At 39.9% G+C, this 22694-nt stretch overlaps 1 protein-coding gene across 1 annotated transcript; it reads right to left on the minus strand.

Moving 5' to 3' along the window:
• Positions 1 to 8271: 8271 nt before the first annotated feature.
• Positions 8272 to 18886, minus strand: LOC145437459 (uncharacterized). The gene is made up of 7 exons (XM_080314719.1): positions 18723 to 18886; positions 16539 to 16687; positions 15418 to 15574; positions 12655 to 12747; positions 11388 to 11478; positions 10493 to 10638; positions 8272 to 8665 (listed from the first exon to the last, which is right to left on the minus strand). Exons 1-7 carry the CDS (start codon positions 18822 to 18824, stop codon positions 8405 to 8407), a joined length of 999 nt encoding a protein of 332 aa, XP_080170845.1. The 5' UTR covers positions 18825 to 18886; the 3' UTR covers positions 8272 to 8404.
• Positions 18887 to 22694: the final 3808 nt, after the last annotated feature.

Consider the following 22694-nt stretch of genomic DNA (forward strand, 5'->3'; position numbering starts at 1 on the left):
AGGAAGCAATTACGTGAATTGAGACCTGTGCATTGCTTGGGCGAGGAGGCAATTCAACTATCACATTCCATGTCATTTGAAGTTTTATTGAGGCAAAAGAAATCAAACAACGGTACGAAATTGAATGAAGAATCTCATATATCAAGTGCGTTCGTGAATAAAATTCATGAAAGAAGCAAGACGCGACAGGTCGCGTGTAAACTAGCTTATTCAACAGAGTACAGACAAGATAAATAACTAAATCTCCTTTGTACACTGTAAGGAAATGAGTACGTTATACACTCAAAAAGAGGGTACACGGCAACTGCGGCTACTACACCTATGGGATATATCCAGAGATGGTCAGTAACGAAGTACATATTACCTTTTTCGAAATATATTTCGCCCACTTCCATCACGCACTTAGCAAAGTGGTTCTGTTTTGGGACTACTTCCACTTTTACTTCAACAGTTTCGCAGGGTAAAACTACATAGATTTTACACTTTCGGTCTGGAAAAGTGCATAGCAAGGATACGTTTTCGTGGATTGTGTCAATGAAATTATAGGGTTGTTACGACTCGAGTCACGATTTTGTGATGACTCGTCTTGACTTGAGTCATTTTCTCAAAATACGGAAATGACTCGACTCGACTCGAGTAAATCTGTGTATTGACTCGACTTGGACTCGAGTCATTGCGCATGACTCGAACCAAGTCATATGACTCGAGACTCAGACGGCCAAGACCAACATTTCATTGTAATTTTGAAGAACAGTAAAGTAACCACCCTGTTGGGATTTCGTCTATTGGTACTGGTACTTGAAAATGCGACCAGAACCTGTTAGAAGTGAGGAAACTTAGTAACAAGACTTTAACTGGAAACTGAGCAGTCAACACAATGACTTGGACCCGGACTCGAGTCATAATACCATGACTCGGACTCGAACCTCTGCTCGGTGACTTGGACTCGCACTTGACTCGGTTGTGAATTGAAAATGACTCGACTTGACTCGAGTCAAAACTATAAAAGTGAGATTGACTTGTGACTCGGTGATCGGAGCTTTGTGACTTGGTTACAACCCTGAAGAACTTGCCATAAGAACCGCGCGTGAAATAACCCCTCCGCCGTGGTAACTGCATATTTTCAAAACATTGTACCGATTTCTAGTGTCATGAGTAGGGATGGTGTGAACGTTAGGTTCACGTTGGCGTTCTGTGCTAGAACATCACAAGTTTAGAGGTTTACGTTCACAAACGAACAATGGTATAGGTTCTGCACTGTGAACCTTTTTCAATTTCAAGTTATTAACATCTTTGGTTGCAATTCTTTGCATTTCGACTTCAGACTAGGGATGGTGTGAACCTCTTGAGAGGTTTAGGTTCGTGTGAACGCGAGCCTTTTTGAAAGGTTCTGTGTGAACGCGAACCTCATTACGTCACTCACGTGACGTCATATTGCTAATTCCAACCGTGCATTTCAGAAGTGATAGCCTTTATAATGTACACGATACCTATGAGCGACGACTCGGGCCTACATAGTAGCCTACATATTGAGGTTTTAAACGTCGCCAAATGTATCAATTGGGGAAATCAATTGATATCAAAATTCCATAAAATAGGGTTACCATATATTGGAATCGGGAAAGGAGGACACTTTTTCAAACTTAGAATACAGGAGGGAAATCTTGAAAAAATGGTAAATTTTTCTCACTTCGTGGTCGGTTGACTAAATAAAAAAAAGGTCAACTTTCCGGCTCAGCTCCCGAAATAGCCGCTGGAGCGTGGAGGACAAAATCTCAAAATGGAGGACACGGTTCAAAATCAATGACCACTCAACTTGTATTTCAGACAGCTAGCAAAATGCAATGACTTAATCATGCCCCATACTTCGAAAAGGCAACTTGACTTGACTCGTGACTTGACTTGATTTGACTCGACTTGACTCGAGTCACCTCAAAAAATCGAGTGACTTGACTTGACTCGAGTCACCTTTGAAAATCGATTGACTTGACTGACTCGAGTCAAAATGTGCAATGACTCGAAATGACTCGTGACTCGAAGGTAGGCTAGTGACTTGATCCCAACACTGGTATATAGGCTGCAGCTAAATAACTTGTGCTGTTCAAAATGGAGTGTTTTCTATGCCTTGTTTCTGAAGTAAGGGAAAGCTAAAATAGCAAATAGACATAGCGGAGTATCTGGTCCAGAATAAGTAGGTAATGCATTGGCTGAAGAGACATTTCCAATATGTATGTTACTGATACTTCTGTTCACATTTGGCAGTTACTGAAGTTAAATAAAGCCAATTCAAAGAAACGAATGTCATTTTGGGACTCAGCAGCCCCTACTCAGAAACCAATAAAATATGTTTGGCACTCAAAAAAAAAATTTGGTTGGCCAGTGTAGTCATCATCATAATTAATTAAAAATATTATTACATTCTTATTTGTAATTATCTGGAGGTCATTTTGAGACAGGAGCGATACAGCAGTGCGGCCTCAGATATGTGAATTTTATTCTCCATGTAACCTGCATTTAACGTAGTGATTCGCAAGCTTTTTCAGTTTGTGGCACACCAGAAAAAACACTCGCTAAAACACTTTACAAGAGAAAATTATTTTCGCGTTAGTGCGATGCAAATGTTTGCTTATCGGAATCGAACATACACTGCTGAGACGAGGTTGCAATATTAAAATGCATATCCGTATTGCGTCATTCCAACCAATATCTCTCGTTCACAGCTTTTAATTTTTGCCAAAACCGAAAAGACATGTTCAAATCTAGTCATACACATGCAAGTAGCAATATAATTTAGATTGCTTTTACACCGTTTCATGGAATAGCATTTGAAAGTAGACAGCAAAAACTGTGATCATCCTATACCCCAGGGGTCGGGAACCTTTTTTGTCCGAAGAGCCATATTGGCCCTATTTTTTGGCATTTCAACTCCTAAAGAGCCATACATGTCAATGAACAGTTACGTCACAATAGGAAATTCCTGACGTCATCGTAGCACTAATTCGAGCTCTTTAAATGGGATTCGTCGTGTGGGCCACATTTTCTCTGTAAAAACTCGTACTAATAATGCTGGTGGCCTTAGTTGAGCATGCGAAACTTGAGTTACGGGAACGTAGGTTCGTCGCGATGGTCCTTTTAAATGCGAGAATCCATGATCACTTGCGCAGATGGAGCCAAACATAGTCACTACAGCAGTATATAGGCCTCAGACATGGGGTGATTACTTCGTGAATGTAATCGATTGCGATTACGATTACTTCCTAATGACGCGATTACGATTACGATTACGATTACAGCAAAATCAGGAAGTAGTCGATTACGATTACGATTACATTGGAAAAGTAATCACGATTACTCACGATTACATTTATTTTACATCTTAGAAGCTATGCTGGAAGACAATTTATGGATTGCGCTAAAAAGGCCTAATGAGATAACAAACTCCCTTTAAAAAAAGATGCGTCATATGCTTGTTACGTCATAATGTACCTATTGCCCATTTTTATAGAGGTCAATTTATCGTGCCCAACGATTTGCATTCTTACCAGGGCCATACCTGCCGCACCCCAAATTCCCCAATAGGGTGGAGAGCGAGCTCGAAGGGGACTCAAAAGGTATTTCGTAAACCAAAATAGTTACAGAGTATTTTCGAGAGATCTAATTAACTTTAGAATCCTCTCTAGATCAGTGATTCCCAACCACGGCTCCCAGCTAGCCTACTTGCAGCTCCCGTTGACGTTGGAAAATCCAACAAAACTAACAAAAAATAAATCTATAACAAACAAAAAATTGATATTAAAAATTACACTTGCTTGGCTTGGAAACTGGAGTTTATAATTAAGGGTGGAGACCAATTCCTTTGCTGTCGAGTAACGATTCTCTACTCAGCAACGATTTCGTTACTCAACTCACGTCAGAAAGCATGCTCACACTCAAATGCGTTTGGATGGGCACTAAGATTTAAGTTTGCTTATCATCGGACTTAATTAAGAGCAAGTGGTGTTACAACTCGTTTTACAACGCTATCTGACCATCAAACCAATGGATCTTTGACTTGATTGTTAAGTTCAACGGCCGCATTGACGGAATGAATGCTTTTTTGCCCATGATGAAATTGTTTTCAAGTCCTATTGTAGTTAATGTGGCCACTGACCCTAGTAATTTACAACTTGAGTTGCTAGACATGCAGTCATGATATAAGACATGACAATTTGTTTGTGCGTCTCACGAAAGTTTTTCTTTTAGTCTGCTACGTTTGAGCCACTACAATATCTTTTGATTGTATAACAAATCGGAGGTCACGAATTAACAACATACACTAAAGTAATTATAACAAGATAATATGAATTATGAATTACGTGCCCCCAGCTCTACTGGTAGGTAATTGTGTGGCGAGATAGCGCAGTGGTATAATCCATGACCGCAACACCAATGGTTCCTACCAAAGTGTTGGAGGTTTATCTAGGCTCCTCCTGGCCGCCTCATCCGCGTAAGCGGTGTCTTACAAAAAGCCTAGAAGTGGGCCGTGCTACAAATTGGCAGATACGGAATCAAAAATATAGAAAATCGGCCTGGTGTAAATGACCGTTGTAGTCGACAAACACCATGGATACCTCAAACAAACAAACAATCTCTACAGGTAGATTTGACCATCGGGGGCTGAGAGAGGATTAAAAACTAAGAGTAATATAATGCAATTACTAATATTATTGACGAAATTCAGTCCTCAACTTGAGATTGCCACCCTATGGGGCCAAAGACCAACGTTTGGACTGGGGGATGAATTGCTGTTTTGGTCCTGATTCCAGCTACATCCCACGCTAACATAATGTATAAGCACATGGCCATGGCGGTAGATCCCAATGTTGAGTAAATAATTGTGAAATAACGATTGACGCCCGTTTCAAGTAGTGTCATATGAGAACAAGAAGAAGCGAACATAAAATTCTGCCTTCAACTTACTGCTGCAAGCTGCAGTTAGGGGAAACGGCAAAAACGGCTCGGTTATGATATATATATATGTATCATCAGCTGTTGATTTTACTGCTTCGCTGTGGAAACCCCAATGTTTTATTTGACGAGTACAAAATATCAAATCTTTGTCCGGTGTCCGTACGTATACTAGATAGGCCTACTACTCGCCAAGCAGCAACGGTCAAACTGCGTTTAACTTAGCATAACCAATCATCAACACATAAAGTACTATTTTAAACTAGGCAGAGCGGAGACAAATTATACTGCTGCAAGGTAGCGGCGTGTGGAACGTGTTGATAACCTGATATAAAGCACGGCAGGTGTTCTTACAATCACACTAGTGTACGACGTAAGTACTTCGAACATCTATTTTCTGTGGATACTTCTTACGCAATGACGCGCAAAGCTAACTGCGTCTTCTTACGTAATAATGAGCAGTGGCGTTTGAAAACCAGACCCTTGTGCTATCACGAATCTTGTATAATATCTCTTCCTTGTTCACAAATGTTCACTTGTTCAGTTTGTGTCATATCCTTGTACAAATAAAAAGTAATCGTTCTTTCACAGATAAATCGATTAGATATGGGAAGTAGTCGATTACGATTACGATTACTTCGGATTTTTTTCGAATGTAATCGATTGCGATTACGATTACTTGACAATGCTGTAATCGTCGTAATCGATTACGATTACTAATCGCGATTACCCCATGTCTGATAGGCCTACCCACTCTAAGCTGTGATACATCAGTGACGTCGGGTCAGGGGAGGCAAGTGAGGCAGTGCCTCACCTGTCGTCAGGATGAGTGAACGAAAATTATGGAACCTTCAACTACTTGGTATTTTCTATTGATGTTCATAGATGACTAGATTTTGAACATTTGCATATTTATTGCTATGAACCGCGAAACGAGAGGTGAGGCACAGACGGGCTAAAAGTCTCACCATTGATATGCAATTCATCGTAAATAGCTTAGAATTTATTATAACTGATATTATTCCAATGTAACTGTCGCACTGATTCCGAAAATCTAAATACTGATCGACGTCACAATTCTCAAAGTATTTGGCGCTAACATATAAAGTTGCGCTACACGCCTATATTTTAAGCCGGTTGTATTACAGAGCTACTTACAAATCAAAAACGGGGATAAATAAGGCGTTATTAGTAATTGTGAATGTCACGTCCATGGCAGTTCATTTTGCATCGAAGATCAGGAATACGACGTGTATTTGAAAAGTGCGTTGTCATATTGCCGTCGTTATGTCTGCTATTCTCTTTGATCAATCAACGTACCGCGCAATCCAAGGTTTCGAGTCGGGTACATCGAATTTGAAAAGAGGGGGCCGGAGCCTCTAAACCTGAAGACGGCATTGCATATACCTTTCAAAGACATGCTTATAGTGCCACAGGAATAATTAATCCGGTCGTGATGAAAATTTACAAACAAGTCTCTGAAATATTGATCAATTCATCAGTACAAAAATAAATGTTTGGCAAAGAGCCATATCTTATACCCAAAAGAGCAGAGGTGGTCAGTAACGAAGTACTTCTACTTTTTCGAAGTACTCAAGTAGATGTCCTCTACTTCTGGTACTTACTCAAGTAGATCTCATTTTCGCTACTTCTACTTCTACTTAGTAATATTTTGTGATCTACTTACTTACTTTTCGCTATTTTCAGTTTGTCAAGTAGAAGTAGTTTAATCCTCCGATCAGGAAGAATTTCGGGGCTGTTTTCACGGATTATGAGCATGTAATTTTCATAAAAGTTGAGTAAAGCCCAGAATTTTCGTCGCGCCTCGTGCTCAGTGGATGCGGAGCAACCCGTATGATTTCACGAAAGTATCGGTGAATATAATTTGGGTGGCGGGTTGGCGTGATACCATTCACACCGCATTGTCGCCGTTCGCCCATATGAAATGTTTCTCCACAGTATATATGGCTCATCATAACGTTTGAAACTGATGTTTCACAATCGAGCAGTTACTTATCATATCGTAATCTAGCAGTCCATGGCGTGTCCTAATCTGTAAAAGTGAGCTCTGACTTTTTGTTAGTTTTAGAGCTGTTTTAGCATACCAACTTTGAAACTTTCTGTCTTTAGACATGAAATGCATATTCCACTTTTGGAAGTAGTATTTATTTTTCACTTTCAATTCCCAGTATCATATACTTTGCGTTCTAATTAATATCAGTTCTTTTGTCTCGATAACATACATGTTGTGTTGAAGTATAAAAGCAAGTGTATTAATGCCTTTAATTTCCGGAAATAAAGCTACAAAACATTGCATTTTTACTTTTTTATTTTTCCGCCATATTTTTTATTAACTTTTACTAATCGCGCAAAGTGTTCACGCCTTACCCTATACAAATTCTCCGTATTGTTCTTCGACTAAACTACGGGCCTTCTAATATGAGGGAGTGCGCCAAACCATGATATTTTTTTTAAAACGTGCTGTTAGATTAAACAGAGGATTGGTATCGCACTTCCATATCAATACTATCATTTTCATCCCATGATGCGGACGAATGCTCATGCTGTCGAATATTGAATGCCTCCTGGTATGCACCAATATGAATCAAGCTAGGCACTTTTCGCATAGCTCAATTTGCACCTTTTGACAATCCGTGCGAACGTATTACGATCGTTTTCACAACTACTTACTTACTTGAGTAGATTTAAAGTCAGTCAATTCTACTTCTACTTCAAGTAGTTTTAGGTTGCTTATGGAAGAAGTACTTCTACTCGTACTTGAGTAGATTTTTTCGTTGCGACTTCTACTTCTACTTGAGTAGTTTTCTTGACTACTTTGACCACCTCTGCAAAAGAGCCATAGGTTCCCGACCACTGCTATACCCTATGGCAGTGCCAAAATGTGTTTACACGTCGTGTGTGCTTATATTTATAAGCTATTAAACCAGTTGGACGATATTAAGTCGTGTATGCATAGCTACATGCCTTATTTTAATATCCATACAGTTAATTCAAAAATTCCAAAAAGATTCGCGGCACACATGAGAATCTGTGGAGGAAAACTAGTGTGCCATAGCACACCGTTTCGGAATCACTGATATAACGGTTTTGCATTGGCGTTTTTGCTTCTGTGATCAACTACTTTTTGGTCTATTTTTCCATAAAACTCCAAAGTGTGACTAAAGTGAAACTGCAACACTGCTGTCGGATGGTTATAATGTGATCTATACACGTTCGACTTGCTCTCTTGAGGAACTATATAATGGAAGTATAGCTTACTAAAAATCCCAACATTAGTTAGAAATGTGCTGGATAACACAAGCATTTTGTACTCAGAATTTCTTCGCGGGCCACATGAAATCGTCTGGCGGGCCAGTTGTTTGACAACCGTGCTGTACGGCAATGGCGAATAGCGTTTTAGCGTCTTGTGACAATGCTGCAGAACAACAACACACAACTATTCAACAGGATGTCGAAAACCGTGTTTACGGTTGACATGCCATGAAGGGTAAAAGCGATCAAACCTGGACCAGGTTGAACAGATAGGACACTTGAAGGGACGCCCTGGAAAGTCACGGCAACGTTTAAACTTCCACACACACTCTTCGCAAAATAAGTGCCCACATTGTCTCAACATACAATCTACTGGGTTTTGGAAACATATCGTACAAGTGATGTCGCTCTTTGCTTTCTCCAGCTCAGACGAACGCGTGTGCAGCTAAGAAAAAAAACACATCATCAAATCAAAGTCGTCAGCAAAGTCAGTTGTCAGCAAAGTCAGTAGCCAGAAAATTCTTATTTATATTTATGGATTAGATATGCACTGCACAATGCACATCTCTGGGACGCAAACATTCCTCAATAAAGATGTGATGCGAGCCGTTGCCGTTTCACATAAGAAACAGAATCGGTGCATTCCAATGAGAACGATATCAGATAATCCGACTTACTGATTCAATTTTTGTGAGGATCGGCTTTTAACAGCGGTGATTACGACAAAGCACCAGCACTTAGCAGAAAGAGAAAGGTACAGAGTACAGACAGATTCTTACTTTCAACCGACCGAGATACATACTAAACAGACAGTAGCAATGGTGATACAGAAGAAAAACGCATACGGTACATAGTTTTCAGTATTTGATAGTAGTGCTCGATAAGACTTTAGACGTCAACTAGTCTGGTGACACCCGCATCAAACAACTGTCTCGCTTATCTCCACATGATGTGATTGTATAAAATGTTAATCAGAAAATATGAAATAATACTAGCACTAGCTAGCAAACAAACAAAAATTGGAAGCAGTCAGGGCTAAGTCGGGTAACAGTGGTGATATGAAAATAAGACGTAATCAATTAAATCTCTTAAATCTATCATACTGCAGTGCACGGATATGTTGTGGTGTGCATTCCAAAAAGATGGATCCTGAGTAGCCAATAGATCTCTGAGATAGGCTACTATTAACATGGTGTGCAGTGGATAAATGATTGGAAACCAATTGGCTAGACATCTGGACAGCTTTGATTTTACTATTCGCAGTCTAGTGTTTGATATGTCAATCCAATAATTGTGGCTTTGAAATTCTAACGTGAAACCTAGCAAAACACAATTGTCGATACTGGTCCCGGAGACCAAACACCAGTTGATCAGTGATGTCCACGAGCATGGTATCGAGCAGACATTCTGCTGACCGATTACAATAGATAGAAATTTTCTTACAAATCTTTGAATGAAAATTTTTTCAGGATTATTCAGAGTCAATCAACATTCTGCTAAAACACGAGATAACATCGACTTGACTGCATTACTGTCGTGGTGTGAAAATCATTTTAAACCAGTCTCTCTCAAGTACAATTGATGCAATTGGCAGAACTGATGTAACCAATAAGCAAAGGTGGTCAAAGTAGCCATCGTTCATAAAAGTAGACATGAAAGAAACACTGTCAATTTTTACTTAATTGCAAACAGTAGTAATTTCCAAGACATATCAAGACTACTCCAAGCGGAAGTAGAATATGAAGACCTGAAAGTTACTCAATTAGCTAGCTTCAAAAAGTAGGTCTGGTCGAGACATCTCATAGTCTTAGCATTCTATGGAATGAGGCTACTTGAAAAATTACAGGGTGTATCTTCACCACTAAGGAAAAGTGACTAATGACACTTCAAATGGGCAAAATTTTCGAAAATATACTCCATCACCGTCATATAGGGACTCTTTTTCCCGACATGACATTTTCACTCATAAATATCATGGAAACATATCCCAAAAATTATGCAATACAAAATCCAAAGTGTACAAAGTAACTAGTTCTACTTACAAATCTGCTAGGTAGAAGTGGAAGTTGAGTAACCAGGCAAAACCTAGAGTACTCAGAAGTAGAAGTACTTCGTTATTGACCACCTGTGCCTACAAGACAATCACAATTTCATAAATGAAAATTGGACTGAGGAGAGGTGGAAGAGCACCATTCCTCATTGGTGTTTGCAAGCCCTGGATTTTCACTTTCGATTAAAGTCAGGTGATGCAAATGCCTTAAAATCCTCTCACCTGCGTGTTCAACTTTGCCAGCTTGTATTCATTATCCCATTTGGCTTTCTGAAGCGTTTCAATGTAATCTCGTACCATGTCGTTATCCTCAAATGCTTTAGATTCAATCGGTTCACCACATTTGCAAATGTCCACATTGGCACACTCTAAACCGACAAGGGAGTATTAAATCACTTGATGCTGGATTACAGTCAGCCTTGGCAATTCCTTTTCCATTCAAGAGATTTTCATAGTTGTGTAGACACAGTTATTGGACGGCTTGGGTGTCCAGGCCTATTCTTACACTTGAACGTGATTCGGGGATCATAATAAGTGAAGATACCTCGTATATTAAATGTGACATCACAAGCAAGCTGGCTTGCGTGCTGGCACTTAACAATTGTGGGGTGGTTTCAAGAAGTATATAATAAATATACTGTAGTAACAAAGCGGTAGTTTGGCAGAGATTCAGAAAACTGAACTGTACTAATGCAGAGTAGGAGACGATGTAGAATACTCCTTCTGAAAACTACACAGACAATATCAATAACCATCGAATCAGCTGACAGGCAAATACACAAGAAGCTTGCTTATTAGTCCTTCGTCCTTGCATATTGTTTTTCCAAAATCTCAGCACAACTTTTCAAATTACAAAGTAAATCAATTTCTAAGTACTTAACATCAAACGACGAGACGCTACAAAGAGAGACAGTTTCAAGTTACTCATAGGTAGAACCATTTCACTCATATAAACATAACAAACACAGTAAGGTTCATTGACCTTAGAAGCTGACAGGTTGAAACGGGGGGGGGGGGGGGGGGGGGTGAAACAGAACTGATTGAATGGCAATTCAGTATTTTGAGTGCTGAACATCTATGCGAATCATTCAGAGAAATGATAACAAAAGGTTATTACCAATGCACGCAAATGTATGCTCGCATGGCTTGAAAGTCATGATCGCAGGATTCTTCAAGCAATAGAGGCACTTGTTTTCGATCTGTTCGACCTAAATTATAATATAAGGTGGAAATGGTCAAAGCAATTCTGTATTTTAAGAAATAATACGCTAAAGATTGTCACACTGTGACGCCTCAGCTTTCATCAAGTAAACAAATATCATGTTTTGAAAAAAATGGATGAACCGGCCTAGGGTTAATAGATTTACTTTGTGCCCACCAGGAAATGTATGGTTGTTAAGACTTCAAGAAACACACTACACAATGCTGTAAATTAATGCCGTTTAATTCAAGAAAACCTGCTCTCCGGAAAGTGAAAAACGAAGCAATGCTGATTGCTGAATGTATTGTAGCAAACAATGATACTTTGCACATTTACGTTACCCGCATAACACATTTACAGTCATTCAGTGCTCCACAATGACTACTTACGCATTGCTTTACAAGGATTGGATTGTTGGCATCTTCTTGATGTCAAGGCAAGGACAGTGTAAGTTTACTTTACGACTTCCTCACACAGCTTAACCAGAATTAGAAATTCAAACTGGACATACACTCCTATGTTCTTTCCATGAATTGTTATTTTAGAATTTATATTTCATAAAGTGGACTGTTAAAGCTCGAATTTGCCACTTCGAAATACAATTTGAGACACATTGCAGACCGATATTTGTCAACAGGCATAGGGAATCAGTGATGGGCATAGAATTGGATCATGAATTGAAAACAAAAACAGTGGATTAGGTTTTGACAGGTTTCTAATAGTTTAAAATTTTCATGTAAATGCATTATCACAACCTGTGAAAAATAGTGCCCAAAAGATATTTTGCATTCGTCACAAAGTTGTAATTGATAGTTCCGAAAGTTGCTAGAAGAAAATTTCCAAAATAAATCACCTCTAACAGCTTCGAAAATTACACAAGTAGGCCTACTACTAGGACTTCGCATTTTCTTCTTCAACTCCCCAAAAAGTCTACTCGGTCATTATCAGTAGCTGCTGTTAAAATTCGACTCTAGACTAGATATACAGAACTAAATTACTACTAGACAAGCAATCATATTTCATCCAGACAATAGGTTACTTGAGAACTTCAAAAAACACAATAGCAACAACGGAAACATAATCATTCGAGCAAGTAGCACAAGAAAGACCGAGATATATAGGATGTTCAAGTAGAAATTTTCTGTTTCGTTCAGTTTCATTCATAAGATTACGTTATCTATACCTCAGGCTGTTTTTCTGCGGTTTCCTCAACAACTACCGACGTCTCAACGTCTTCAGACACTTCTGGCATGGTCTCAGGAATGAAAATATCGGGCTGTAACACAATAATAAATAGAGAGCAAGCAATAAATGACATCAAAATATTGATATAACAGACGGGTGGGCAAAATTGAGTGATTAGATTCTGAATAGAGTATTAGGCTTCAAGTCGAGTTGAGTATTCGAGTATCACTCTGTATGACGTCACATCAATAGGAATGATGTAAAAATTTCAAATATGTACCTTGTATGTGACCATACAGAATATAAGGCCAGTTCTACATCACATTAATGATTATTTGATATTTTTTCGGCCATACCTATTTCATTGCACTGTGTGACAATGCTGCGGGTTGATCACGACTTCACAGATATATAGCCTACATATCATTTTCACCAACATGTACTAGATGTTTCGTATGCTGAGATACGAACAATCAAGGTTTACAGCAGAGGTCTCAAACACGCAGCCCTCGAAAAGATTTTGTGCGGCCAGCGACGATATTTTGGAATTTCAAGTATTCAACAATACATTCAAGTGCCATATATCTTTTTTAGATATAAGAACTTGAAGTTCACCCTAAAACTACTATAAAGCTCACTGAAATCTCAACCCACTTGACTGAAAATTGTGATTTGGTTTGGTGCGAACTTTCGTAAAATTACTCGATGTTGGATGTTGGACTGGGTGATTAAGTAAAAATGACTCGAGTTGAGTCGGGTCAAACATTAAAATCAGAGCAGGACTTGCGACTCGCAACGGTGACTTGGTAATCCTACGGATGCAATAATCTATGAAACTGTCATGGGGAATAGTAATATATCAACAGGTCGTAGCTTGCACTACGTAGGGTATATAGCTATCTAATCATGTCAGTATGGCAACCATTGGCATTCTGCGGCCCCCGTGGCGTAGCTGGTTACATGCTGGGTGTTGTTTGTTCTCGTTATTCATGTTATTATACGTGTCGAGTAACGCAGTAGTACGCTCCACAGCTGTAACACCAATTAATTCTTCGGTGATTGGACATTTCTGCTCCAGAGGTTCTTAACCAGGGTCCGTAGACCCCATCGGGGGACGAAGCTCCAAAACATGGGGGTACGATATGCATTGTGGAATTAGGCCTATATGCTGTGGAATATTTTCTTGGCCAATTTATTCAACTGAAAAATAATATTCGCGCTACGCCCAATTTTATGTGAATGGGCTTTTTGATTTTAATATGGGTACCATCAGAAATTGTGTTGAAAATGAACAGGGGCTACGAGAAATCTTATTGGATGCACGAAAGGCACGATTGCTAAAAAGGTTAAGAAGCAATGCGATTACTATGGCTCAATAATTATTATATTCAAGTGGATATAGATATGTTCAAATAACATTCGAAGGCAACATATAACGCTGCTTTAACTTGACTTTGGCAATGACAGTAACAACAGCCCACCTATCACGACTATATCAAGACCAGGATTATGCTACACCACTCAAATGCTCTGATATCAGATCAATTTTCAGTAGATTTTAAAATATTCTACATAAAATCGTGGCACGTCAAAGGTCAAATAGCTGCAATATTATAACCAGACGGTTTTACGATGTCATGATGCATCGTCTCGCATGATGTCTATAACTCATTATTTTAACAAATTATGCCCGACACAAAAACAATTTTATTCAAATATTTGAAAAGGTGATTTTTTTCGTGTTAAGCGTGAATAGTACCATAGTAAATTATATTCCCACGGTGTTGGTGAAATGCCTGTCTGCAAGGTTCCGTGAAATATGGCCTACTTGGAAATTATACATTGAATATCCCTATTATTGGTGCTGCCGCCCGCGGCCTCATCAAAAACTAGGAAATTGGCCCGCGAGCACATTTGAGTTTGAGACCTCTGGTTTACAGCATACCCAAGTATCAAAATTACAATTCTCGTTGATAAGCTAGCTCTTGCTGGCAATGAGTGTATAATTCAGTACTCGAGGAATATCATAGCTCACTATTCGACTCCAATCATTAGAGTTAATACTCGATTCAGATTGGAGTACTCAAATCCTTGTGCCCAACACTAACAGACGGTTAACTATTTCTTGAATGCACCCTCTCACCGTATGATAAAAGAAACATGCCTTAAAAATTTCACACCCATATTCTAATTTTAAGTTGGAGAATTAGGCCAAAGTGGAAATTCTTCCATGTGTGTGGAGTAAAGGTTCAAGAAGGGGGCTTCAGATTATTTTTAAAACGAATTTGGGCTTCCATCACTATTAGCATTCCTGTTATTTTTCGTGGTACCAAGGACTAGGATGTTACTCTGGATAGTAATGGAACTAGCATTGTGTGTAATCCCCACACTAATCGGACTCAGAGCAAAGTATATAATAGCTGAGTGCAGTTTCGATAGAACTGTGTTTAAAGGTGTAGTCAGGATGACAATTTGAGAGGTGGAAAATTTTATTCACAATGACGTGACATCACAGATCGTCATCGTCATTTGTACTCACTGCGTCACAATGAACGAGCCGCAAATCTGAAGGCGCAGAGGTGCTGGTGCCTGGTGGACCCATTACTCATAATCAGACTGATTAGAGGAAATATGTTGGTGGAAACGTGGAAGATAGAACCATTATTATGCTGCGTGGGCCACATCCAAAATATCAAAACGTACATCAATGACAACAACATATTATTTGTAGCGGTTATAAGTAAGTATTACACTCCAGTACCTTGAACGTAACATCAGGATCGTATTCCAGGAAAACCAGATTGCAATCTTTCAATTTCTTTGTAAACGCGAGCTGTGGCGGTGTCAGACCGTCTGCATTCTTTTCGTGGTAACTAGCCCGACTCTTTAGAAGGAGTTTGACAGATTCCGGTTGATTCCTGGGAAGATGAACCAATTCAAAATCGGTCTCAAATGATCCACGCAACGCAACCAATATTAAATAAAACGGTATGAATTTCGACGGTGGAAGTCTCAAATATAGACGGCACGCTTCAATATTCATTTAGTCACCGTCTGACAACGGAGGTAAGCAAGATAAGTACATGAGAAATGGGAAAATATGTACATGGAACGGTAACATATCATAATCCAATGATTTATTAAATCATTCGTGGTACAGAACTGGAAAACTATTCATTACAAAAGGTTGATTGTACAATACTGCTGCACAGTGCACATTCTTCAAAGTTTTAGATTGACTTCGGCCAGGAAGAATAGACGATAGTAAATACGAATAATAAAGTTGAATGGAGTAGTGAGATATTAGTTATGATCACATCATGTATAGATATTAGATGTCCAAATAGCAACTAACGTATATCTACAGTCGAACAAGTCGAGCAATGATATGCCAGGCTTGGTTTTTTTTGACTACCGATATCTTAATATGATATCATAAAAACCTACATCTTACTGATTCTGTCAAATTTATCGTTAATATTTATTTTTGTATCGACAATTCTTCCTGGTAAGATTCAATGGAAAAGCCTTGTAGTATGTGAAGCAACACATTTCAATTACCATTACATTATGTTACGAGTAATTCAACAATTGAACCAGGCTCAGGAATTGCTTGGATAAAGGGCTGCGCCTGCCTAGAGATATGGAAACCGCTTCAAGGTTTAAGAATATAATTTAACACAGATGCAGCTGAGTACGTAAACAAGACTTTACTGTCATTGCAATTTGCTTTGTAGATACAAGTAATCACGGGAATTCAATCTATGTTTTGTTACAGAATCCCGACCCCCTTTGAATGGATCTTGGAATAAGCTGGGCTTTGTAAACACTTCAGATTCAAATGAGAGTCGAAAGAAGTAGATAACATGAACTTTACGTTACCCATCGACAGCATAATGCAACGGGGTGGAATAGTCTGCATCAGAAGCATCTATGTCAGCACCATTGCGAATCAATAACTTCATCACTTCAATATGTCCAAACTTGCTAGCTTGTTGCAAGGCAGTACAACCCCCAGACTTGTAATCAACCTGTACCAAAAGATTGTCTCGATCAATCCTGGGGGCATAGGCCTGATGAGTAAATTTACTATATCAAGACTGCGATACACTTCCATGTGGATTTATCACATAGAACATGATTTATGGACAAGAAACTATAACTATATAACTCCACAGAATATTTGTAATAAGTTAGAGGGAAATTGGTAAATGAGTTCAATATTACAAGACAAATACAGAGGACCTAACATGGATAATGACTGATATATATTGAGAATAGCGTTACAATCATAAATCCTGCAGGCAGCAGCAGGAGCTGTATTTCAGTGCCTTGACAGTGCCTTGACAGATATTTGGTGAGAACATACGAATAATCAAGTTCAATGTCAATCTCAATCTCTGCACGAGTGCATGCTGCATCTCTTCATCTACCTCTACTGGAATCTCGGTTCGTTTTGCCTAATACAACAGGTGAGCAGCGATGATTCGAGGAGGGTTGGTTCGATTTGTTTGAAATAAGGTCGGTTTTGTTTGAAATACGGTCAGTCTCATATTTGAAACAAGGTCAGTCGCTTTATTCACTATAAGGTCAGTTGCAGTACCCACATATCCGAGGCACGATGTCCTAGTAGTAACCCAGTCCCAGACATGATGTCCGAAAACGCCCCAGACACCATGTCTGAACGGCAATACACACCGAACACGCCCCAGACACGATGTCCTAATGGCAGCACAGGCCGAACACACGTCAGACATGATGTCCGAACACGCCCCAGACACGATGTCCGAGTGTCAACACAGTCCGAACACACCCCAGACACCATGTCTGAATGGCAGCACAGGCCGAACACACCTCAGACATCATGTCCGAACACGCCCTAGATACGATGTCCGAGTGTCAACACAGGCCGAACACACCCTAGACACCATGTCGGAATGGCAGCACAGGCCGAACACACCTCAGACATGATGTCCGAACACGCCCCAGACACCATCTCCTAATGGCAGCACAGGCCAAACACATCCTAGACATGATGTCCGAACACGCCCCAGACACGATATCGGAGTGTCAACACCGTCCAGACCCACCCCAGGCCCCATGTTTGAATGGCAACACAGGCCGAACACACACCCCAGTCACCATGTAAATACTAAATAAGGTTAATCACGTCTGAAATACGGCCAGTCTCATGTTTGAAATAAGCAGCAGAGGTGGTCAGTAAAGAAGTACTTCTACTATTTTGAAGTACTCAAGTAGTTTTCCGCTACTTGGGTACTTACTCAAGTAGATCTAATTACCCGCTACATACTTCGCAATATTTTGTGATCTACTTACTTACTTTTCGCTATTTTCAGTTTGTCAAGTAGAAATAGTTTAATCCTGCAATCAGGAAGATAGCCCGAGGAATTTCGGGGCTGTTTTCACGGAGTATCAATGTTTAATTTACATAAAAGTTGAGTAAAGCCTAGAATTTTCGTCGCGCACAGTGGATAATGGATATGGAGTGAATAATGACTCGAGTCCAAGTCGAGTCATTTCCGTATATTTGGAGAAAATGACTCGAGTCATTATACAACCCTGTGACCAATTGGTGTGGTTGTAGCCGTATTCGGACTATACGTCGCCATTGTGACATCATGTCTGGGATGTGTTAGGACTGGGTTTACCACTTGGAAATCGTGCCTTGGGTATGTTGGTATGCAACTGACGTTATAATTAATATAGCGACTGACCTTATTCCAAACATGACTATTCTTATTTCAAACATGAGACTGACCTTATTTCAAACATGAGACTGACCTTATTTCATACAAAATCGACCTTATTTCAAAAAAATCGAACCAACCCTGGAGGATGATTCTCCAAGTTAAGTTGGGGTAATTTATTAAAAAATAAAATTAGGAATTTTGTAAGCACAGGACACCGATTCCATACAGGCCTATATATCTTACCTACTATACATATACATGCTCATACGTAACTCAGCAGTGTGATCCTATAAGAGACTATTATTATGAACATGTACTCTCATCCTATGCTGGAACAAACAAAGCAAAAGCTCACATGAGATTTATACTTCTTCAGAATTTCTTCTATCAAAAGACAATCACCATCCCTCGCAGCTGGAATCAAATCAGCCGGTCTCTTGAAGCTAGAAAATGCCATTCTCTTAGCAGCCCCAGCCAATGCGAATTGCTGACCTCGTTAAATATTTTTCTAGGTATTTAATAATTGGGAGCTACAAGATAAAAAAAAGAAGGTTGATGAATTTGAAAATGGTAATTTTAATGTAAATTTTGATCGACAACAGTCAACAACAACAACAAAGCAACCGCGGCGTCCAGGTTACTTATTGACTTGACTTCCTCCTCATAATGTGAAACTTCCCTACCAACCACGGGTATTCCCCTAAATAATATATCAAGCTTTCTAGCAGCATAGTGTCCTATATGGTGTCGACACAAGCAAATCACACGGCTCAATGAAATTGTATCACGTCACAGTTTCCATTTGGCTGCAGGCAATTTGACGGTGATTTTTGACCGGCTTTCCGAGCATTAAATTTGATGAATCGGGTATCAATCGAAAGCTGACTCTGCACTGATTACGAAAATATAAATTTTATTCCGCTCGCGGCCCTGGAACCCCCACAATCAGCCCCTAATTATTCATTGTCGAGTAGATTGGCAGTGTGACGCAACAATGCTGTCTGGCGAAACGAGAGACTAGCTCAAGAGCAAGGATGCGGCCGAGTGGCGAGAGTGGGATCAGCTGACGTCGCGGCAATAGCAATGTGCAACCGCGCCACAGAGAAACGCTGCGCTGTTGATATTTTTTCTATGCGTTTCGGTACAAGCGAGCACGCACCAGCCTTTCCTTGACTTGTAAGGGCAGAACTGGGTCCACAGAATGTATTAGGGCCCTACCAATTTTCGCGCAATATCCTTCAGCTGATAAAGATATGTAGGCTACGTCTAAGTAGTCTACATTGGATATGTCAGATTATTATGATATCTATTGCCTTAGCCCGCTGTTGCGTAGGGCTCCAGAGATGCGTGGCGCTGTTGATAATTTTTCTATGCGCTTCGCTAAAAGCGAGCACACACCAGCCTTTCCTTGACTTGTAATGGTAGAACTGGGTCGACAGAATTATTTTGTCCCTACCAATTTTCGCGCAATCCTTCAGCTGTTAGAGATATTTCTAGTGAGAAAAATATACTTTCAAGTAATAAGATTCACTCAAGACAGCAAATTTAGATAATGTAAATATATCATATTGTAGTAATACAACGACAGTGTTGAGTTTTCACTCTAGTCCCCATAAGCACCACGTCGGTGACCTTGCCAAATTCCGAGAAGGCGAAAAAGTGCAAACTCTGTTGGGCCGAATGGACAATGGACATTCAGTTATTCACAGATGCGAAAAAAAAAATGCAAATCCGTTTTACGTAAGTTACATTAGGAATATATATACAGGCTACAGAATGAATATAATTCAAATATCTGTGATACCACTGTATTACTTTTGACGCAAAAGGTCCCCGGCATTCAAAAAAACTATTTGGTGATTGAAAAATGCTAAACGAAATTCCAACGTCAACGTTTATAGTGATATCAGATATATTCCAGTGAAAAAGAAAGGTATGAATTTGGTGGTAACATTTTGGAATCATTTGGCAGGTATGGCCCGCAAGCTTTCTAGTAACGGATTGAATCCGGAAAGCGATACCAGTTTAATTCGACACTCCTGCTGTTAAACTTTATTCAACAATCAACATTTTACCTGCTGCATTCGCGGACCAAGTCCTACCCATACGGATCAAATAAAAGCTTGTAATGTATGCTCATGCTCAATGCTCCTTGCTCACACTTAACCATAAAAGCGACTATAGAAAGTATCGACACCCGCCATCTACAGCGCGACATGTCTCTGGAGCCCTACGCAACAAGCGGGCTTAGGCAATCGATATCATAATAATCTGACATATCCAATGTAGACTACTTAGACGTAGCCTACATATCTTTATCAGCTGAAGGATATTGCGCGAAAATTGGTAGGGCCCTAATACATTCTGTGGACCCAGTTCTACCCTTACAAGTCAAGGAAAGGCTGGTGTGTACTCGCTTGCACCGAAACGCATAGAAAAAGTATCAACAGCGCAGCGTTTCTCTGTAGCGCGGTTGCACATCGCTATTGCCGCGACGTCAGCTGATCCCACTCTCGCCGCTCGGCCGCATCCTTGCTCTTGAGCTAGTCTCGTTTCGCCAAACTGCATTGTTGCGTCACACTGCCAATCTACTCGACAATGAATAATTGGGGGCTGATTGTGGGGGTTCCAGGGCCGCGAGCGGAATAAAATTTATATTTTCGTAATCAGTGCAGAGTCAGCTTTCGATTGATACCCGATTCATCAAATTTGATGCTCGGCAAGCCGGTCAAAAATCACCGTCAAATTGCCTGCAGCCAAATGGAAACTGTGACGTGATACAATTTCATTGAACCGTGCGATTTGCTTGTGTCGACACCATATAGGACACTATGCTAGCAGAGATGAGCATTTGAGCAAGGAGCATGGATTAGGATTAGGATTTGAAAAAAAACGGATTTGTGAAATTTTGTCGGGTATGATTATCGAATGTGACTGTGGAACGGAAACTCCCGTTTTCTCATTGTTAAGTCACGCTCGACTGAATCTAGCGGCTTTGGTCAATCGCAGCGCAACAATCGAACAATTTGCCTTAGGTTAAATGGCATATCACACTTATAGATACTCGACTTTGATAACGAAATTACTAGACTAATCAGTCTGTGGTATCTTGAAACTTGCTACAGTGTTAGTTGACATCATCAACATATACAATTCCGAAGCTAGTCGCTCATCTGGGTATGCAACACAATCAAAATCCACATAGACCGATAGCGGTCTGTGCAGTTGAGCGTGACCTAACAATGGGAAAACGGGAGTTTCCGTTCCATAGTCACATTCGACAGTAGGATTGTTTATATAGCTCAGTGATTGGATTAGGATTGACGATTTTTTTTCTGAAGGTATTAGGATTTCGATTGGATTTACCAATTTTCTGGGAGATTGACAAGTCGTGTACTACACTATGGTACACTCGGTACCAATGAACGTGAGAGGTGCAGCCCTATGCTAGGTTATCTTAAATGAAGAACCGGTTTACCTTAGTTATAATCGGACGGACTCGGATAGGGTTCGGACCGGTTTTTGTACAATTTTGAGACTGTCGGATCGAATTCGGATGCAATTACGGATTTTGTTTCGGATATTTTCGGATAGTTGTAACTCGAAGTCGAAATACAAGCAATTACTACTAAATAAATACAGTCCATCCTCAAGATTACCGGACCACGACTGACCTATCGATCTCGCTTCCCATGACATGCCGCCCTATTTATTGTCGCTTTCTTTTTTCTATACTATCTTCTTTACTTTCATTCAGTGTGCATGCCTCCTCTTTACATCGCCTAGGCCAAGGTGGGTGTCAGATTCCATAGACTGCTCCTTGTCGCTTCGACATCTTCCTGTCTTTTCATTGTATCGCATTTTTTGTGGTGTATTGAACTGATAAAAATCGCTAATAAACCAATGATGATGATGATGATCCTGCTTCGGATGCTTTTGGATAGTTCTGACCAGACGTGACTTTTGATTTTATGTTTAAAAAAAATAGCCGGCTGGACCACCAAACACGGACAATAACGTGCGGGGCTTTGTGCATCGTGTTTCGGGTGCCGTGTGATACGACAAATCAAGGTTTTTGTGAAAAAAGTATCGAAACTGTCATTTTCGTTGATATAGAACTCTCAATGAAAAATGGAAAGGGGCATAAAACGAAAGTTGTATCCCACAGCCATGGATCGTTTGCCTTTTTTATGGGGGTCGCGAAGGTGACGACCTTATTTTGTCTTTTATTGTCTTCTATTTTGTATTTAGACGTGGGAGGCGGAACGTTATCAAATCGGCAATTGGACAGCGATTGGGAACCACTGTCCTCCAGAAACATATTGCT

The sequence above is a fragment of the Botryllus schlosseri genome, chromosome 4 (genome assembly GCF_051294905.1).
Source record: "Botryllus schlosseri isolate E-star chromosome 4, Bs_hap1, whole genome shotgun sequence".
NCBI classification, from domain to species: Eukaryota; Metazoa; Chordata; class Ascidiacea; order Stolidobranchia; family Styelidae; genus Botryllus; species Botryllus schlosseri.

Bases quoted from the DNA above. Each gene is read 5' to 3' on its own strand.
- LOC145437459 (XM_080314719.1), bottom strand. From the start codon at position 18,824: ATGGCATTTTCTAGCTTCAAGAGACCGGCTGATTTGATTCCAGCTGCG. The intron at 16,688-18,722 runs GTGAGCTTTTGC...CTTTTGGTACAG, and splicing joins TGAAGAAGTATAAATCTCAT to GTTGATTACAAGTCTGGGGG. The intron at 8,666-10,492 runs GTGAGAGGATTT...TTTTTTTCTTAG, and splicing joins TGGCAAAGTTGAACACGCAG to CTGCACACGCGTTCGTCTGA.